Source organism: Humulus lupulus, chromosome 8 (genome assembly GCF_963169125.1).
Source record: "Humulus lupulus chromosome 8, drHumLupu1.1, whole genome shotgun sequence".
Classification (NCBI taxonomy): Eukaryota; Viridiplantae; Streptophyta; class Magnoliopsida; order Rosales; family Cannabaceae; genus Humulus; species Humulus lupulus.
This window is the reverse complement of record NC_084800.1, coordinates 22,150,572-22,171,468: the sequence shown is the minus strand read 5'-3', so window position 1 is coordinate 22,171,468 and position 20,897 is coordinate 22,150,572. Positions and strand designations below refer to the sequence as shown.

The following is a 20,897-nucleotide window of genomic DNA, read 5'->3' as shown; positions in this document are numbered from 1 at the left end:
TAAGATAGGGTATGGTAGAACATGTTCGTCACCCTTTCATTGGAGTGAGATGGGTGAGATGTTATATCTGGGTCATGAGATGGTTAAGGGGACGATTGAGATTATTAGAGGTTAGAGCTTGGATGCTCACTTCTCAGATTAAGTAGAAAAGTGTTACTGAATTGAAAAGCAGGAACATGGAGTTCAATGTAGGAGGTTGTGTCTTCCTAAGGAATCACCATGGAAATGGGTGATGAGTAAAGGCAAGTTGAGCCTAGATTAGTATGACAGTTTGAGTCCTGAATAGGACTGGTCAGATTACCTTATGTTGGGCCATAGTTTTAGTTCTGACGGTTGTACATTGTGTTATGTATTTCCATGCAGTGGACATGGGTTGAAAGAACTCATGAGTTGAGTTATGAGAATCTGGGAACTAAAGTTAAGTTATCCTAAAGGAATAGCCAGTTTGGATTGTAACAGAAAGAATAAGGTTCTGAGGAACAAAGTATACCTTGATTTAAGGTATGTTGCAAAAATAGTGAGGTCGAGAGAATGACCTAGGAAACATGAATCAGTTGTGCGGAATTGATATTCCGATGGCTCAGATAAATTTCGAGGACGAAATTTCTGTAAGGAGGGGATAGTTGTAATGCCCCAAATTTCCTAATAAGGTTTAGGACCTTGATTAGGAGGCCGGGAAGGCCATAATTGCTTTATTATGCTATGTAATGATAATATGCATGTCTAGGTGTATTAAATATGCATGTGAACCCATTTGTGATTAATTGGGTGATTTTCATATTTTGACCATTTCGGGCATTTTTGGCATATATGTGAAATGGGCGTGGTGCTTTGTTATTATTTGGTTATGCCAGGGTTACCCAGCACAAGACGATCCTAGGAGGTAAGCTAGTGGAAAATTCACAACGGGACTTAAGATTGACTTGGAGTAAGTCAATGGGTATTTAGAGCATTACCGGGTTATTGGGTAAAGGGAATCAATATTTGGTGATAAATTGGGAGTTAGTAAGACCAAGGGGAAATTCTGGAAGTTTTGACTATAATGTCCCCGGGGGGTGTTTTCGGGACCCTAAGCATTAGGTTTTATTGGAAGCTACTTAAGCTTAAAGTAACCTTTTAAGAAAATAAAAAGAACGTTCTGTACGTTCTCTCTCCCTAAAAGTTCCCTTTTCGTCTCCCGATCGCGTTTTCATAGATAACTTGAGTTTTAGGACTCGGAAACAAGCGAGGATCGAGGCATAGCAATCCTAAGGAGAATTAGAAGCTTATTAGCCGGAGGATTTAGTTGGAAACAACTCAATCGGAGGTAATTCAAGTTTAAATTTTAAGTTTTTAAAAGTTTTTAAGCTTGAATTGGACTTTGTGAATCGTTGAGTTTTTATTTTGTTTGAGCCTTAGGTTTTGGTGGTTTTGGACCATTGGGGAATTTGGGAACTTTGATTTGATGATTTGGGAATGTTTAGACATGTTTTTGGGAGGTTTTAAAAGGTTAAAAGCGAAGGAAAATGGCTGCCCCGAAGTTGGGCCGCGGCCCTTGCTCGGTGAAGCAGGTGCCTCAGTTCTGTTCTTGCTGGGAGCCGCGACCCTTGGTGTTGGGCGCCGTGGCGCTTGCTTCAGGTTGTGCTGGGGGCCGCAGCCCAAGGTTCCAGGGCCGCGGCTCAGGCAGGCTTTTGAGCCCGTTTGGGTGTTTTGACCCTGGGAACATGGTTTTAGGCCTCGAGATCATTCCTACTACCCAGATTAGCACTACTACAAAATACCCTTTACGGGACACTTTTTTAGGACACGCACATAAATGCAAGTCCTTAAAAATATTTATTAAGTTTTTAGGACACTCATTGAGAGTCCTGAAAAAATGCAATTTAGGACTCGCAATGAATGTCCTAAAAGAAAATGCGAGTTCTAAAAAAATCTGGGCTATAAAAATAAGTGTTTTACTTAATATTTTTAAGGACTTGCTTTGGGAGTCCTTAATATTCTTTTAGGACTCGCAATGAGTGTCCTAAAGGAATTTCTGAGTCCTAAAAAATCTAGGCTTAAAAAAAAAAGTGTCTTACTTAATAATTTTAAGGACTCCCAAAGCAAGCCCTTAAATATTTTAAGTAAAACTCTCAAAAACAGCCATATATTTCGAGTTACACATATATACTTAAAAAACTATACACATTTGGGGTTTTATAGGGTTACATATACTCAAACCCACAGCAGCCACACGGTACTGAAGGAGATGAACGGCTAAACGGCATGACCAAGGTTGAAGGAGAAGAACGGCAGCAGGTGGTGCTCGATGGCAGTGACGTTCTAGCATTCTCGGCGGCGTCGACGGCGGTTCCAACGTTCCAGCACTCACGGGGACGAACGTCTCCAACACTCACGACGGCGCAGGTCTCGGCTCCAGCAGGCTCTCCGGCGGTGCAGGGTCTCGGCTCCGTGCGGTGCAGGTTCTCGGCTCCGGCGGTGCTGGTTGCTCACGGTTCCAGCCGTGGGTTGAGGTATATATATTGCTTCTTCTTTTTTTATTTGTTTGCTTATATAAATATATATATTATAATTTCAAATATATATATAAATATACTAGTCCAGTTCCGAGTCCAATGAGAAGAGCAAATGCCCACTTGAGCAGTACATACTGAAATATTTGCTTCTTCTTCTTTGATCTCCAATCTTGCTTAAAGAGTTCATTTTCAGCAATCCTGAATTCAAATGATAGAAACTTGTTTTATTATTAGCCTCATGAAAGAAAAAAAAGAGAAATTAACTTAATAAAAAGAAAATAGCAAACAATTCCAGTTAATAATTCCAACAGAATCTCACTTTTAGAAGTATAATAAAACTCAAACAACTATTCATTCTCAAACACAAATCAAAATGTAATATGAGCCCAAAAATAAATGTAATACAAAAAATAAATGTTATTTCCACTAACAATTCTAAAAAATTGCAGCAATAACTTAAAGGAATTTTCCTAGAATTATTTGGCTTGTCGGGTTTTGACTTGTTAATCTGACTCTAGCACCTTACGAAGAAGAAGAAGAAATGGGTTGATCTACTTATCAGAGTTTTAGCAGTTAAATTTTTTTTTAAGAAGTGGGTGTACTTACTCATAGTCGAGACTCTCGATGGAATAGAGATTGGAGCCAATTATGGCAATTCGGGAAGTGGTGTTTCTCCTCTTCAGCAAAAGAGGCTGAGTAGTGGAGAAGCTCTTATCATCGGTGACAGACACAGATACCTCTGACCAATACCTTCGGATCTCCTTCCCATCCCACAGCTCTTGAGTCTCCACCACCTCACAATCACCATCATCATCTCCATGCCTATCCATATTACGCTTCCCTTGCAACCCTGCATAAACTCACCACCATCAACCATATATGTATACATATAGTTTTGACACCAAAGACAAAATAAAATAAAATCAACTGGGATCGAGTTTGTTTGACTCTCTTGATTCTAAAATATATTTTTATTCTTCTTTTGGTACAAGATTGATTCTATATATAATTAATCTAGCAAAAACAACCAACCAGAATACATGTCAATGGATTACTCATAGTACTAAATTCCCAGATACCAACAAAGCTCAGAAAAAGAGTCAAGTGCTTTCACATGTAATGTAATCAAACTAACAAAGAAGAGTAAAATAAAATTGTCCAGGACCACATACGCCTCTGTCAAGTTTGCTTCTTTCTTCTTCAAATCACTATTTTTTTTTTTGACAAATTCTTCAAATCACTATTATCATATCCATGTGTATATATACACGAAAAGTAGTTGTGACACTTAGGCTCGTGCAAATATTTTTATTTGTATGAACTTTTGGACTGTGCAACGATGATAATAACAAACTTTGAGTTTTTCAATAAACCCAATGGTTATACAAATAAATAATATAGGGAACTATAATGTTTAAAACACTAAAAATAATATAGGCTAATAATTTTCTATTTATAATATAGGGTAATAATATAATTTCAAGTTTTAATATACAAATAAATAATATAGGCTAATATTGATACTATTTGTTATTTTACAATTTTGAATGATAATTGTATTACTTTAGTGGAGTTTGAATATCTTAGATATTTATCCGTAGTGAAGTAGGTTCTGGGAATTCTGTGTGCTGCGGTGATAACGGAAGATTGAGAACTTGCATGTCTTAGTGAAGTAGGTTCTGATAATTTTGTGTGCTGCGGTGATATATGGATGAAACCCTGTGTGCTGTTTGATTTGTTTGACATGTTGGTGTTGATTGTGACAGATGGCTAGGCTAGAAAATTAGGGGATATGCTGCCCGCTTTTCTATAGATTTTTTTGTACTTAGTTTTGTGTGGAAATATGAAAATGACAACTGCCACAATGATAAATTTGTGATCCGGATATTTAACATTTGACCGTCTAATTAATAATTAAGTTGAATTTCAATTTTGCTACTAATCACAAAATTTGCTTAATCCGAGCCTCAAAAGAGTCGATTTAGAGTAACTATGTTATTTGTGCTTTCGATATTATAAGTGCAGGATAGGTCTTTCTAGAATTTAAATCAAAATCCTCATCTTTTGTCTCCCAAAAGAGTTAGTGATGTGAGTGGTATGAGTGCTTGGATACTATTTGGTTTATTATTTTAGATAAGCTACGGTTTGGTTTTCTATATTAATATACAGTTTAGTATATATATATTTTTTTGGATTGATTACATATGTTTGCATACTTATATATTAATTATTATTTTAATTTGTGTACAAAATTTGATAATAAGATACTAAGTATACATGTGAGTGAAATTATATGATACCAAAAATTTATATCTTTGTCCTATTAAAAATTTAGAATTATTTTATCATTTTACTATTACATTAAATTTGGTAATCACATTCTAGTTGGTATATATGTGATTGATTGGATCTTAAAATCCAAATCACTCATTGTGATTTGGATCCTGTTTTTCACAAAATTTTGATGATTTCATGCATTGCATGGTAAAAACATAATAAAAAAAAATTGGATTTGGATTTGATTAGGTAATATTATGAGATCATTCATTATTAGTATTATACCAAGAGAAACGAGATCAAGGATCTATATTTGATCACATCAAGGAAATTTCTTTAAGTGTTTGCTTTGTTTAGTTTAAGTGGAATAATGATGAAGCTAAAGTAACTTGTGTCTTACATTTATTCATCTTTCTAGTATTGTTGAAATCAATGCATATAAACACAAACCATTATTATTAACAAACCATTAGTATTGTTGAAATCAATGAAATCAGTGGCTTTAATCTTTCCTGTGTTACGTGCCGATGTAGCTGGGATTTAAGTTTAAGGGCTTCGTATTTGATGGATTCTTGGCATTCTGTGATGGAAGGATGCTCTAAATTTAAGGTGCCAAATGCCTAGTAGTATTAAAATTTAAGCCTCACTGAATATCCAAATAATATACCAGCACTATTTGACTTACATGTAACATGTCTGAAGATATTTATCTGAAGTAGGTTTTATGATTGATTGAATTTTATAATAAAAAAAATTGTAGTTTAAGAAAAATTAAAAGATAAAAGAGTCAATCTTGCTTTGATTAGTTTTTCTTTTCTCTTTATCTTGGACTTGAAGAGACATCTTTTCCACGTGCTATAGGGTCAACTGATGCAAATGACTATGATGGTTACACCCAACATCAACAAAGAGCTGCATTACCTTAACAATGAAGATCGGTTGCTGCGCTGGCTTGTGGTCAAACACCGAGATGCAAAATATGGGCTGGAATTTCTTAGTGAAGAGCACAGCAGAAATGAACTCAGTAAGTTTCCTCGAAGCAGTTTATATGATAATCAAGATGTTGATGAAGACGATGACAACGACGATGAATATGTTGTGGATGAAGAAGAAGGAAAGCAGACATAAGGTTAGTAGAATTTTGTTGTGGTTCCTATGTCTGTTTTCATGCATTGACATTTTGTTGGAAACCGGGATGTAATTTTTTCATATTTTGGTTACAAGTAAGTGTTATTGACAATTATCCCCATATTATTTGGCATGTGTTAGAATGTAGATCCTTATAAAGTATTTCATGTTTTTATGTTAGTGATTAATACTAGCTCTTTATTTCTCTTCTATAGTAACTAGAATGACAGGTGAACTTCATTGGATTCAATAGTCATTACGTTATGAGGATGATGAAGAATGTACTTATCAATGCCCCTCATATCAAACATTTCTTGTCAAAACAGGTAATAAACAATATACAACTACATAGTATTAATCTAGTACAATTTTTATATATGCTTTGAATTTATTACCACTAATATAATTATAATTAAATTTTTGTTTTCTTTTTTTTTTTCAGTTCACCTCCGACAAACCATATACTACTCAAGAAATTGATGAAGTTAGAGAAGAATGGGCAATGTCATTTTTACAATTGGTTAGAGCAAAATGAATGATATTATAGCTAGCTAATTACAATACATGTTTAGAAATTTTAAATTTATTTCGTAAAATTTTTTTGCCATTTTTTTAGTATTTTCTTTTCAAAATTCTTTTGATACATATTCGACACTCAAATGGATATATATTTTTAAATCAAAATTAAAATTGTAGCTGTATTTTTTTTTTTTTAAAAATTACTTTTAAGGGCATGCAAAGCAAGTCCTAAAAAATTACCCGCGAGTCCTAAAAAATCTGGTTGAGTGCCATTAATTAAGTTTTTAGGACTCGCATTGGGAGTCCTAAAAACATTCTTTTTAGGACTTGCGAGTCCTAAAAACTTAATTAAAGGCACTCAACCAGATTTTTTAGGACTCGCATTGCAAGTCCTAAAAACATTCTTTTAGGACTCGCTTTGCGAGTCCTAAAAACTTAAATAAAGGCACTCAACCAGATTTTTTAGGACCCGCACAGATTTTTTAGGACTCGCATTGCGAGTGCTAAAAAACCTTAGTTTTTAAGGCTCTCAAATAGAGGACTTGCGCCCCGCGAGTCCTAAAAAATCTTTTTTGTAGTAGTGTAGTGAGGATTGATGTCTTGGGGGCTAAGTTTTAGTTCAAGGATTGGTTTTAGAACTTGAACTCATTGGATCACCATTTGCGGTTGTGACTAGGTTTTCACTAGAGGCTTGGAATCGGGATCGTGCTTGTGGCTCATTTGTTGGTAACCTGTGCTTGGACCGAAGGTAAGAAAACTACACCCCATGTGTGACATGCATGGCTATTTATGATGCATGTTGGATGTTTAAATGTAAACATTGATAGCATAATGAATGCTTAGAAATCTTGCCCATTTGCATATGATTATTATTGAGGCATGCTGGATGGTTAAGTGTGATACATGTGATGCACGAGAAACATGTGATTAGGGCATGCCATGAACGATGAATATGGGATTGGTCAGAGCTTGAGTCTCTGTGTTTGTGCTTGATCAATATTATGCTCACAACTGTTAGGTAAGCATGATGAATGTTCTACTCTTGGATAAATGACATATGATACATATTGATAGCATTGCTTACTTGTGCATGGCTCTGACTAACTAGTCAGAATTGGCAAAGGTGTCGGTATCAACTGTGAAGCTGTGACTCACTAGTCAGGTTCGGCAGTGGTACTGGGCACTGGTCACATTGTGCTGACTCACTAGTCAAGACGACCTTAGCGTGTTCCACGCAAGCCAACAAAGATTAGATCTAATCGACTTTCTGCATTGGATGACTCAAAGAGCATTAATGCCGGACTGACCTCAAGTTCAATGAATATTAAAAGCGCTTGTCTAGCCAAGGGTTAGCCATTTAGAACCAGGGCCAGCGAGCCCGTGACTGTTATGTCACATGGCTATGGGCACCGGCCCCACAGTGACGTGCTTGTCCGTCACTCATCTAATAAGAGTCATTGCAGGAAAGCCTAGGTAACGGTGTCGTTACACAACTATGGGCACTGAGGCCCTAGTGACTTGTTTGGCAGTCATTCAGTATGGTTTACCAGAACCTCAAGTGATACTCACTCATTTGATCAGAGCTGTGAGCTCTGTATGATCATTTTGATCATCATATGCATGGCTTTGGGTGCTGAGCTCCATAGTGACTTGCTTGTTGGTCACTCAGCATGGTTTACCAGAACCTCAAGTGTTGAGATACTCATCTAATTAGGATTGACTTGATAGTCATCCAATCAGAGGGCAGGATTTCTTATCCTGGATACCCAAGAATTTTTTGAATTCATTTGCATGCTTGAATAAAGCTATGTTTGCTAGGCATGCCAGATATGATTTGATATCATGATATGTCTATTCATGAGCATATGAGTTTTCTTGCTAGGCTTCGGCTCACGGGTGCTTTGTGGTGCAGGTAAAGGCAAAAGGAAGCAGGACCATCCTTGAGTTGGAGAGCTTAGGTGATGACGTGTACATATGCAGCTGCTCGACCAATACTTGGGCGAGGTTTGAAAGAGAAACTAGGGTTAAACCCTGTTTGCCGCTTAGAACGGCCTGTTGTAAATATTCTCTTGTAATAGACTCTGAAATTATATTTTTGGGATCCCAATGTATACAGTAAACATTCTAGTGAAACGTTATATCTTAACCAAAAATTTTAATCCCTAAACCGCTAATCATACTTAGTTACACATTTATGGCCAAATGACTCGATTAGCGAGTTTAGCACTGTTTGCAATGTGCACTGTAGTGGTCCCTGGAGTTGGGGCGTTACACGAATGGCCAAGTCGAGGTTGTGAATAAAACCTTGAAGAGTTCTATGAAGAAAATTTTGGAATAAGCTAAGGGGAAATGGCCCAAAGAGTTGCCCCAAGTCTTGTGGGCATATCAAACCCAGCTCGTACTTCAACAGGACATACCCCTTTTTCTCTGGCATATGGATGCAAGGCTATGCTGCCAATCGAGGTCGAAATACCCACCATTCGAACCCACGCTTATGCCCAAGCCTCGAACCAATCCCAGCTCGAAGTAAGTCTGGACCTGATTGAAGAAAGAAGGGATGAGGCTCAACTAAAAAATGTTGCATACCAACAACGAGCTACCCAGTATTTCAATAAAAGGGTTCGAGATAGAAAATTCAATGTGGGAGATTTGGTGCTGAGGCGTGTGTTCTTGGCTACACGAGACCCGGCTGCTGACGTGCTCGGGCCTAATTGGGAAGGAAATTATCAGATCGAATCAGTTATCCGACCTGGCGTCTACAAATTGGCAAGATTGAACGGGGATTTGGTACCACGAGCATGGAATGGCGAACATCTGCGACCTCACTATCAATAGTGTAGGAACGATGACACCTGTAACCATGCTTGTTTATCTTTGCTATGTTTCTTTTAATAAATTATTTGTAACACCCCAATTTTCTAATAAGGTTTAGGACCTTGATTAGCGTGCCTGGAGGGCAATAAGTGAATTAACATGTTAATATATGAATTTAAATGAATATGTGATTAGAATGCATGTTTAGGTGGAATAAATATGCATGTTGGCCCCGTTTATTTGTTAGGGGTAAACTGGTAATCTTCGCCCGCTGAGGGCATAAATGTAATAATTATGTTATATGATTAATACCACGTGTGAGAGGTGATATTATTGTGATGCACGTGCCGAGACGGTCCTAGGGAGCTAATTAGTTTAAAAGTCACAACGGGATTAAATACCCGACTCGGGAGGAGCCTAGGGGTATTTTGGGAATTTATAAATTGAGTTTAAGAATTAATGGTTAATGGTAATTTAGTAACTTGAGTGACCATTGGTAACCACTAAGATAGTTACTTTAGGTGAGAAAAATGGTAGATTTGTAAGAAAGGCGAAATGTCAAAAATACCCTTAAGGTTTAGTTAGGAAAGGAATTGCATGGAGGGGTGAAATAGTCTTTTGGCTGGGATATAGAAACCTCCAACTGAGGGAAAAGAGGATTTACGTGGGCATATCTTGTTTATGCTGAAAATTGGAAGAAAAACTAGAAGGAAAGGAAAAGGAGAAGGGAGCTGAAATTGGGAGACCTAGGAGGAGAATCAAGTGGTTTGAGGTAATTAAAGTTGATCATAACCAAGATTGTTTAGAGGTAAGAGTTTATCCCCTATTTTGCTTAAGTTTTAAACTTGATTTCTAGAAAGTAAGTATGCAAATTTAAAGATAGTTATGGCTGGCTTTGTATGGAATTCAGCTTGGTAGTCAAGAGAAATTGGTTCAAAGCTGGGATTGGAGGGAGTTCAAGCTGAATTATTGTCTGAGGTAAGGGTTCTAAGCATCTTTGAATTTTCATTTCTGGTGTGGTTTAAGAATTTGGAAGCATTGTTTACATTTTTCAAGCCTTGGTTTAAGTTTTAAAAGCTATGGTTTAAGTTTCTGAAATCTGAAACCAAAGTGTGGATTATGGGTGTGATTGTGTGTTTGACCTTGTTGTTAGTGTTTATAGGTTTTTAAATGGTTCATTTGGGGTTTTAAATTGATTTTGGGGTTTAGGTTTGTGTTTGGGTTGGATTGGAGGTGTTTTGGCTCAAGGAAAATGCAGGGGAAAACCCAAAATTTTGGGTTCGCGAAGGGGCATCGCGGCCCTGTTCTTTGGCGCCGCGGCGCAAGTCTCCATCAGGAGCTGGGGAACTTTCTAGGCGCCATGGCCCTTAAAGGGGAGTGCCGCGGCGCTAGGCTATTTCTGAGCAGGGAGATTTTTCATTTTTGGGCTTTTGCCCCGGGGGCTCGGGGGATGTTTCCGTTACATTATTTTGGGAAATTGGAGGTCCCGAGAGTACGGGATTGGTCCCGGGAAATGGTTTTGAATTGATTAGTATTAAAGAGTGTATTATATGTGTTGTGACTAGGTTTTCGGAGAGGCTCGGGTTAAGGACCGTGCTTGTGACTTTGGTGCATTGTAAAGCTCGGGATACAGGTAAGAAAACTGTAGTACCCGTAGAGTAGGGCATGGGCCCATAGTGTTGTTGCAGGGCACAACCCTAGATTGTATTACTTGTTAGGGCATAGCCCTTGCTTGAATTATTATATGCTTGTATGTTGGTTGAGTTATGCTATATGTGATTATAGTAGAATGAACGGCAAAGGAGCCGAGAACGGCGAGGAGCTGAGAACGGCAGTGGGGCCAAGAATATCACTTAGCACATGGAGTGCTTATTGTTAGGGTGAGACCCTCATGGATACATGGGATATCCTTACGGTGAGAACCGAGATCCCAGGCTTTGGTAACGCTTCTGAGACGGCATGGTCGTATTTGTTTGATCTGATGGACTATCTGTTTATTTGAGGAATTATCTGATATGTTGATTATCTGATATGCTTATGTTATGTGCTGTGTGAGTTTTCTTGCTGGGCTTCGGCTCACGGGTGCTCTGTGTTGCAGGTAAGGGCAAGGAAAAAGTCAACCAGCCATGAGTACGGAGAGCGTGAGGCGGCGCGTACATGTTTGGCCTGCCCGACTACTTTGGTTGGGGGCATTTTGAGAAATGGCTGTATCAAACTATAACTTTGTTGGTTGATTATCTGTAAACCCGTTTTGAGTTGTAAATATTTTATAAACTGTGTTTTGGGATCCCAAATGTTAGACACTTGAGATTTTTAATGAAATAGAGTATTTTCAAAGATTACAGCCTTGACTCTTGCATAGTCACACTTTTGTTCTAAAAACCACGTTTAGCGAGTTAATTGCACATTTTAAACTCACTTAGTAACGGCTCTAAGGTAGTAGGGTGTTACATTATTCAACTCCAAATAAAGTTCATTTTTGTTTCAATATGTTTTATTTTTTGCAAACTCTCTTGATTTAATAATCTATGGCCACACTCATAGGATATTAAGGGGGGCATTAATGGTATATATACATGTCAGCTTGAAAAAATAAAATAGTATATACGAAAAGCATAAAAGTGTTTGGAAATAACCAAATACGCGAGCTAAGATAGTTTGGACATAACCAAATTATTAAAAAGTAAGTGTTTGGAAATAACCAAATATGCGAGCTAAAATAGTTTGGACATAACCAAATTACTAAAAAATAAAAGTGTTTGGAAATAACCAAATGCACGACCTAGACATAACTAGATTAAAAAATATTTGTGTGTGGATTACGAACCAAAAGCATGGCCTAAACAGGTTTGGAACCAAACCAGCTAAAGTTTATCGACGAAAAGTTGGAATAAACCTACTTCGAGTTAAGTTGAGATCGAGGCTGGAGTATCTTGCAAAAAGATAGTTTCGACCTCATAGCTTTGGGGAGCTACCCGAGGACGAGGAAAAGTAGCTAGAAAAGCAGGATATAACTAAACCACCTATATTACACGACATATAAGTACTTTCAAGTGCATGATAAAAGTAAGTTCCGACCTTGACAAGTAATGAGATCGAACACGGATACGTCGAGTAAACTATGCATGAATGCATTGAAGCTCGAGCTTAAAATCCACAACGTGTTTGTATGAATAAACAGACATAAGGACTCTTTAATATAAATTGCTTGAAATGTTTCAACTTAAGAAATGTAAAGCAATATTAAAGTAAATTCAAATACAATATTTATAAAAATAGCTCTTACACGAGCTATAAACTGTCTTGGCCCCAGGGGCATAAAAAAGAGAAGATAAAAAACTATTACAAAAGGTTCAAAAGGACGCAGCCCTGGGTCGAGATGTAGGAGGGATGAGCATCCTCGTTAGCCTTCTCAGCATCCTCCTTGGCCCTCTCTGCCTCCTCCCGAGCAACCTCCTCCGCGTCAAGCCGAGCCTGCCATTTCGCCACGAGTTCTACCTCGAAAGAGCCTAGGAAGCTGGTATCAAGATCAGCATTACTGGCCCAGATCCTATACATGGCCAGGTCGACCTCTCGATCCTTCTTCTCCTTAAACTCTGCGAGAAGACGAGCTTTTTCGCTCTCCATTATCTCGATAGTGGCCACTTTCTCCTCCTCAAGCTTGGCATTGATCTTCTCAAGCTCGGCTATCCTGGCCTTCATCTGCTTGGCTTCAGCTTCCATCTTCGCCTTTGCGGCCTTATATTCATCAGTAAGTTTAAGCTAAAGATTCTTAGCCTCTTGGGCATAGGACATGCTCGAGTGGACCTCGTTGCTCAACTTATAGTTAAGCTGAGAAACGGCAGCAAGAGACTGAAACACAAACAAAACCAATTAGAAGACATGCTAAGCATAAGTACAATGAATGGTAAAGTGAGAGGAATTACCGCAGCAGCGAGCTCGATACTCTTGTCATAAAGGGTGTTTCAGTCCCAAGCATTGTTCAAAAACTGCCACTAGGGAGCCTCGAAGTTGCTGATGCTCTGGCCTACCCGAGACAAGATGTCCAAGCCGAGAGTAGCTCCATGAGTCCCAGCGGCGCTATCGACGACATACTCATCAGCATGAGTAGAAATCGACAGCATGTGCTCTTTCGACGCTGGCTTCTTCGGAGGAGGGCCGAGAGTTGGGCAGACCATGATAGTAGGAGGCACAAGAGGGACATCTGTGGTGGAAGCTTCGACCTAGGAAGCAGGATCCACGACCGAACTTGTAACAGTGGGAGCTGGAGGAGGAGGAGTTTTCTCAGTCCGCTTAAGGACTTTGGCAGGCCGATTTGACCTCCGCGAGCCTCTCGGGCGCTTACTCCTTTGAGCCCCCTCACCACTGGCGAGCACGGTGTCGAGATCAGAGTCCATGGCACCTGCATAATTACACCACATTATAAGAAAATCCCAGACAAAAAAAGTCAACACAATGCAGACAAGCATGGAATAAAAGGAAAGTAAAGAGGAACCTAACTGGAACTCTCCCTCGAGCTCGTGCTCGGTGACCACGTAATTCCCCCATCTTAAGAAGAGGCAGGGGGAGTCCCTTCCCTATATGTGGAAGTCAACCTCGAAAGGTCCCTATAATCATTTGTCCTGTATTGAACGGCTATTCTGTTCCATACCTCGTTCAGGCTATACATGGTATCGAATTTCCCTAGCCAACTATCGAACCTATGTACTCTCTCATATACCCAAGACCATACATAAAAGTGGTCCCTATCATCTTCACACAAGACTAATCTATCTAGCTTATGCTTAAGTAGTGAGGGAGACCATAAGTCCGAGCTAAGGATGACTGTACCTCTGTCGCTCAAGCTCGAGGCCTCGTCATTGGCCTCGTTCCCTGATTGCGGACTCCTGGGATGTCGAGCTGGGGGTTGTGGCTTAAAACTGCGCCTCGGAGGGAGGCTGCCAGTTGGGAGAGGCACAAACTCTCACTAGGTATATTTCTTGGTGGACCATTCATTTGTGAATTGATTCTTTTCCAGGAGGCCACAAACTCGAAGCATATCTTCATGAAGAAGACAGGAAAGGGAAAGCCTACCGTAAGGTAATTGGAGAAAGGCCTCCTTATGCTCCTTCATCTTATCAGAGGGAGTAGGCCAATGATAATTGGCTAGAGAAATAAACATATCATGAGTGATTCGAGCCTAAGCAAAAAATTTGAGCACAAAAAGAAGAGGTTTTTTATACTTACGAATTCGTCTGAACGAATAGTATCTGGAAGGGGCCAGGCCATCTGTCCAAAAGAATGTCTTCTTGAAATCGGGGGGATGGTTGGGTAAATCCTCAAAGATTTTTTGATCCTTGGGATAGCTTGAAAGCTAGTAGAAGCTGTCCCCTCCCCGAGCTTGGGAAGGATTTCTTTTCAAGCAAAAGAGATACAAGATCTCCTGTGGTGAAGGTCCTTCCCACTTTAGCTTGTGGTAAAGCAACCTCAGGGCTAACAATACCATGTAAGAGTTGGTGTTGAGCTGGAAAGGAGCAAGCCCAATGAAATCCAAGAAGTCCTTGAAAAAGGACTTTAAGGGCAATAAAGCCCCTGCCTTCATGTGCACCTGACTCCAAGCCGCGTATCTTAGCTTGTTGTCGGGATTACAATCTCCCAGGACGTGGCAGCTTTGCTCGTGGGAGGTCGGAGCTCGACACCTCAGTGAGCCCGACAGTCTAATATTGTGGAGGGCCAAGATGTCAGAGATCTGCCCCAATGAAGAAATTGAGCTCCAATAATGCTCGGCCTTGAAAAATTCTCTCTTCGAGGTGGGAATGGAGGTTGGTTGTGAGGTAGAAGGGGGATTTGATGGCTCTCCCATCAGTGAAAATTGGAGATCACCTGGCCTGAAGGCAACTATCACTTTAAGCATGGTGTCGAGGGGGATTGGTCTAGGCTCGAGGTCTGGATCTGGGTAGATAACGACCCTAAGTCTCTTCCTTTTTCCTTCTTTGACCTCATTGATCTGACGTCGAAAGTGGGCTCGGGTGTCTTCTTGCTCACACCTTAGTTCGTGCTCCTGAATCAAGCACTGATTCCGAGTGAAAGGTATTACGAGTTTTGAACCCCACCGCTTTTCCAAATTATGTGACATCTAGCAAGAGAGAAAAGTGTGAGGGCCAGACGGACAAGAATAATAGCAAAAATCAAAATAGTCTGAGCTCGAATGCTCGAGACTATGGAATGAGCTCAATCATAAGAGCGAGATTAGGCTTGGAGCATGTATTCCACATAAAGGGAAAAATTGGATTTATTTTTTTAGAATCCCTTATTTTCAGGGAAAAAAGTTGGCGGTTACCCAAAAAGTGAAATTTTTGGGAAACGTGCAATTTGAAAACCCTAATCTTGTACCCAGTTGCTTGGTCTACACAATATGATAGTTGGAAATCAAGATAACCCAATGAAATGCAAAAATTTGGGCTTGAAAAATCCTAATAGAAGAGCCTAAAAACTACATGGCATTGATCGAAGCATTCTAGCATAAAACTGGTAAAATGTACCTAAACGCTACTGCAACAATAAACATGCATGGAAAGACAAAACATATACACAAACATATGAGACCAAAAATAAATACTTACACAATGAAGATACTGGAAATAGAGAAATGGACGACTGGAGAAGCAGCTGCAAGAATGATCTCACAGAGTCGAAAAGGCCAAGCTTGTTTTGTTTTCTTGGTTTAGAGAACATGCAAAGAGAGAGAAAAAAAAAGAAGGTTCTCGGCTCTGGTGTTTTCTTTTTCTGAAACTTGAAGTAAGAATGAAGAGGAAGGGGATGACAGTGTTATATATATATGCATCCCAATAGAAGGTCAAAGGTCGAGCTAATCTGGGCCTTTGGCTGGATTTGGTATTTGATCCAATGGTCAGGTGCGAATGTCACAATGGAGGCCAAAGCTGAAAAGTGAAAGGACGTGGTGTGGTGAAAACACACTAAAGTATTCTGATCTTCCAATATCCACCTGATGCGTGTCCACACTTGAGTACAAAGGATGGCACAGTTTCCCAAAAGGGCAGTTCAAAAATTTCCTTCTCATGGGATTCGAACTAATACTTTTGAGGGGGCAAAATGTTATACCCAGATTTCGAGAAAAGGATTCATGATCCCGAAAGCTGGGCTCGCCAGGTGTGAGCTCGAAGTATGCATGATAGTCATTTGATCCTTCAGTCAGACTGCTCTGCTGTAATTGCCGACCTCGAAAGATCGAAGACGTGTAGCCTCGAATATGTTCTGAGCTCGCATGGCATGACACTTAAATATATTTTTCACAAATTTCCTTCAGGCGAGATAGCTCGAACTCGGGAAGTACAAGCTCAGATGTAGCAGCTTTGTCGGCATCTACATGTCCCGAGCATAGCACGAAGTTGGGTGGCAAGCTCGTGAATGACTCATGGTCTCGACAGAGTCAATGCTAATGGCCGATCTCGAAGATTGGATAATTCATCTTAAATAACCCATTACGTGTGAATGTGTTTATTGTTATTTAATCCCCTAATTTAAGGGATATCATTTAATATGTTACCCGTTCCCGATCTTCATGGGACGTTTCCATGTATATAGGAGATAATGCATTTAATATCATTATTTCAATTGATATACAGAATATCTTCCCGAAATATGTGGGAATGAACTCTGTAACCTACCACTTGTAAGGGATCGAATTCTAATTTATGATTTCTTAGGAGAAAGCTCTGGGTAATTCTTCTCTGAAGAATTTTCAGAAAACTCCAAGTCTTAATAACATAGACTCGTGGACTAGGCAGAATTAACTGCTGAACCACGTAAAAACCTTCTTATCCTCCTTTTTAAATTCATTCGCTCCATTTTCCATTTGCTTAATTGCTCTACAATTTAAGTTGACAAAAAACGGCGTCAACAGATAGACTATGCCCCCGGGTGTGATCTCCACAAAATCCTTCATGAATTTCTTCCAGAATTTTCTTTGCCTCGAGTGGAGTTACACATCGGAGTAATGGCATAGAATACCCCCTTCGATATAACCTTCCTTCCACAATAGTATATCTCGGGATCTAATACATCAGTTTCCGAGCCTCATTCCGTTCTGCTGGGAGAATTCCAATTTTTGAGGTAATCGACTATTGGGGTCATCCAGGTAGGTTGAGAATCGATCATGCATACGTCTTCTTCATCAGGCTCGCTGATACTGGGGGTCGATAGAAATTTTACCGGGACCACGTTCAATGTATTGGCCTTGCTGGTGGTAGCGAGCCTGGCCAACACGTCTGCATTTGAATTTTGTTCTTGGGGAACTTGCTTTATAGCGTAGAATACGAACTGTCCGAGCGCAGCCTTGGCCTTCTCTAGGTACATAGCCATTTTTACGCCACGAGCTTGATATTCCCCTAAAACTTGGTTGACCACCAGTTGTGAGTCACTATAATAGTGTATAGCCTTTGCTTTGAGTTCCTTGGCTATTCGAAGTCCTGCTAGTAATGCTTCGTATTCAGCCTTGTTATTTAACACTTCAATGTTGAACCTTAAAGTAGAGTGGAATCGATTTCCTGCTGGGGTGATCAGTATAATGCATGCCCCCGATCCATTTTCGTTGGAGGATCTGTCGACATAAAGTTTCCACAGCTCGCGGGCTGGGGTTACAACTTCATCGTTAGACACTCCAGTACATTCTATAATGAAATCTGCCAGGGCCTGTCCCCTGATGGTTGTTCTTGGGTGGTATGTGATCTCGAATAGTCTGAGTTCGACAACCCACTTTAACAATCTTCTAGAAACTTCTTGTTTAGATAAAACTTTTCATAGTGGCTGGTCAGTTAGCACATGAATAGAGTGTGCTTGGAAATAAGGTCGGAGCTTTTGAGATGAGTGGATCAGGCTGAGAGCCAGTTTTTCCATTAATGGATATCTTGATACTGCCCCCAGTAACCTTTTGCTGACGTAGTATACTTGTTTTTGTACCTTCTTCTCTTCTCGGACGAGCACGACACTAATGGCATGCTCAGTTGTAATGAGGTATAGATACAAGACTTCTCATGTGATAGGTTTTGACAAGATTGGTGGTTCAACGAGGTGCTTCTTTAGGTTTTGGAATGCAAGCTCGCACTCCTCTGACCACTCAATTTTTTTTCCCCTTCTTAAAAGGTTGAAAAAGGGAAGACAACGGTCTGTAGATTTTGAGATAAACCTACTTAGTGCCGCCATCCTTTTAGTTAAGCTCTAGACATCCTTATTCTTTTAAGGTGAGGGCATATCAATCAATGCCTTGATCTTGTCTAGATTAACCTCTATTCCTCGTGCATTTACTATAAATCCCAAAAACTTTCCCGAAGACACTCCGAAATAGCACTTTTGTGGGTTAAGTTTCATGTTATACTTTCGTAGTACAGTAAATCATTCTACGAGATCATCCACATGGTTACTATTATGTTTGGACTTGACTAGCATGTCGTCAACATAAACCTCCATGTTATTCCCTATCCACTCGAAAAACGTCCTGCTCAGCAGTCTTTGGTATGCGGCTCCAGCATTCTTGAGCCCGAAAGGCATGACATTGTAGCTGTATAACCCTTTATCAGTTACAAAGCTCGTATGCTCTTGGTAGGGCGCATGCATGGCGATCTGGTTATATCCAGAATAAGCATCCATGAATGACATGATGTTGTGACCTGCAGTGGCATCTACGAGCTTATATATCCAAGGTAGGGGAAACAATATTTAGGGCATGCCTGTCTGAGTAGTCGATACAGGTTCGCCATTTTCCGTTGGGCACCGGGACCAACACTGGATTGGAAATCCAATCAGGATATAAAAGGCATCTCGTATGAATCGATTTGCCTTTAATCAGCCGACTTCTTCCTTTAGGGTCTTTTTTCTATCACCATCCAAGGGTCTTCGTTTTTTGCTGCTTCGGGGGGGGGGGGGAGCTTTTTTCAATGTTAAGTGTATGGCTCATGACATTCAGACTGATTCCCACCATGTTCGAGTGTGACCATGTAAATACATCCTGGTTTTCTTTTAAGAAGCAGATTAATTGTTATTCCGCTTCTTTTGAAAGATTCTTACCCACCTTTATCACCTTCGTGGCATCTACTTCTTCGAGCTTTACTTCCTCGAGCTCTTCTAAAGGTTCGAGGTCAGCCCTTTCTTTCATTATGGGGTCTATCTCTTCATCTATCTCGAAGACCGTCCCATCCTTGTTCTGAATAACTACAAGTGTTTGTGCATTTGTTTGCTTCTTTTTCCTTATGGAGATGCTATCCCCTCCTTACAGAAATTTCATCTTCGAAATTACCTGAATAACTCGGGATACCGCTTCCGCATCTCTGATTCTAATTCCCATGTCGCCTCCTCGACTTTGTTGTTCCTCCACAACACTTTAACCAAAGCGATGGTCTTGCTCCGCAAGACTTTGTCCTTCCGGTCGAGAATCTGAATTGGTTCCTCCTCATAAGACAAATCCTGATCCAGCTCCAAATTCTCATAACTCAGAACATGCGTCGAATCAGACACATACTTCTGGAGCATGGACACGTGAAACACGTCATGAACCACTGATAAGGCTGAAGGCATCGCTAATCTATAAGCTACCTCTCCAACCCGTTCCAGAATCTCAAAGGGGGCAACAAACCTAGGGCTCAGCTTGCCCCGAACACCAAATCATTTCACTCCCCTCAAAGGTGAAACCCTAAGGAACACATGGTCACCAACCTGAAATTCCACGCTTCTGCGTTTCAGATCTGAATAACTCTTCTGGCGACTCTGGGAGGTGAGCATTCGAGCCCTAATCTTCTCAACTGCCTCACTGGTCCTCTAAACCATCTCAAGACCTAAATACCTCCTCTCACCTGTCTCATCCCAATGGATGATCTGCATTTTCTCCCATAAAGCATCTCATACGGAGCAACTCCAATAGTCGCCTGATAACTGTTGTTGTATGAGAACTCAATTAAGGGAAGATACTTACTCCAAGATACCCCAAAATCTAGCACACAGGCTCATAGCATGTCCTTCAATATCTGAATCGTCCTCTCAGTCTAACCATCTGTCTGAGGATGATAAGCGGTACTAAACTGTAACTGTGTGCCCACAACCTTCTACTGGCTTTCCCAGAACATGAAAGTGAAGGTGGGGTCCCTGTTGGACACTATCGACCTCGGAGCCCCATACAGTCGAATAATCTCCTTCACATATAGCTCAGCATACTGCTCCACAGTATAAGTTGTCCTGACTAGTAAAAAGTGGGCGGACTTGGTGTACCTATCCACGATCACCCACACCGAATCATGTTGTCCCACGGTCTTCGGCAACCCAACCACGAAGTCCATGACGACATCTTCCCACTTCCACTCCGGAATCCCTAGAGGTTGCAGCAACCCTGCTGGCCTCTGATGTTCAGCCTTGACCTACTGACAAGTTAAGCACTTGCCCACATAATCCACCACATCCCTCTTCATGCCTGACCACCAATACAAAGCTCACAATGCTCGAGCTCAAACCATCTTGTCTGATGGTAGGAAACTTATACAAGTGTTGAACTATTGTCATTGTGGCTTCGAGCCTGACTTATAACCTCGGAACTCCTCCGAGACCACGTAGTTTCCGAGCTCACCAATTCCGATGTTGTCGCATTACTGCTTAGAAAGACTATCCTTGACTTTCTCATTG

The 20,897-nt window shown here is 40.3% G+C and overlaps 1 protein-coding gene and 1 long non-coding RNA gene across 2 annotated transcripts; one reads left to right on the top strand and one right to left on the bottom strand.

Moving 5' to 3' along the window:
* Nucleotides 1–418: 418 nt before the first annotated feature.
* Nucleotides 419–3,543, bottom strand: LOC133795137 (chloride channel protein CLC-c-like). The gene is made up of 4 exons (XM_062232585.1): nucleotides 3,528–3,543; nucleotides 3,102–3,345; nucleotides 2,576–2,693; nucleotides 419–472 (listed from the first exon to the last, which is right to left on the bottom strand). The coding sequence occupies exons 1-4, from the start codon at nucleotides 3,535–3,537 to the stop codon at nucleotides 419–421; spliced, it is 426 nt and encodes a 141-aa protein (XP_062088569.1). The 5' UTR covers nucleotides 3,538–3,543.
* A 2,094-nt stretch (nucleotides 3,544–5,637) lies between these two features.
* On the top strand, nucleotides 5,638–6,597 carry LOC133793563 (uncharacterized). The gene is made up of 2 exons (XR_009874877.1): nucleotides 5,638–5,901; nucleotides 6,116–6,597. It is a non-coding gene; the product is annotated as an uncharacterized LOC133793563 (long non-coding RNA).
* The last annotated feature ends 14,300 nt before the right edge of the window (nucleotides 6,598–20,897 follow it).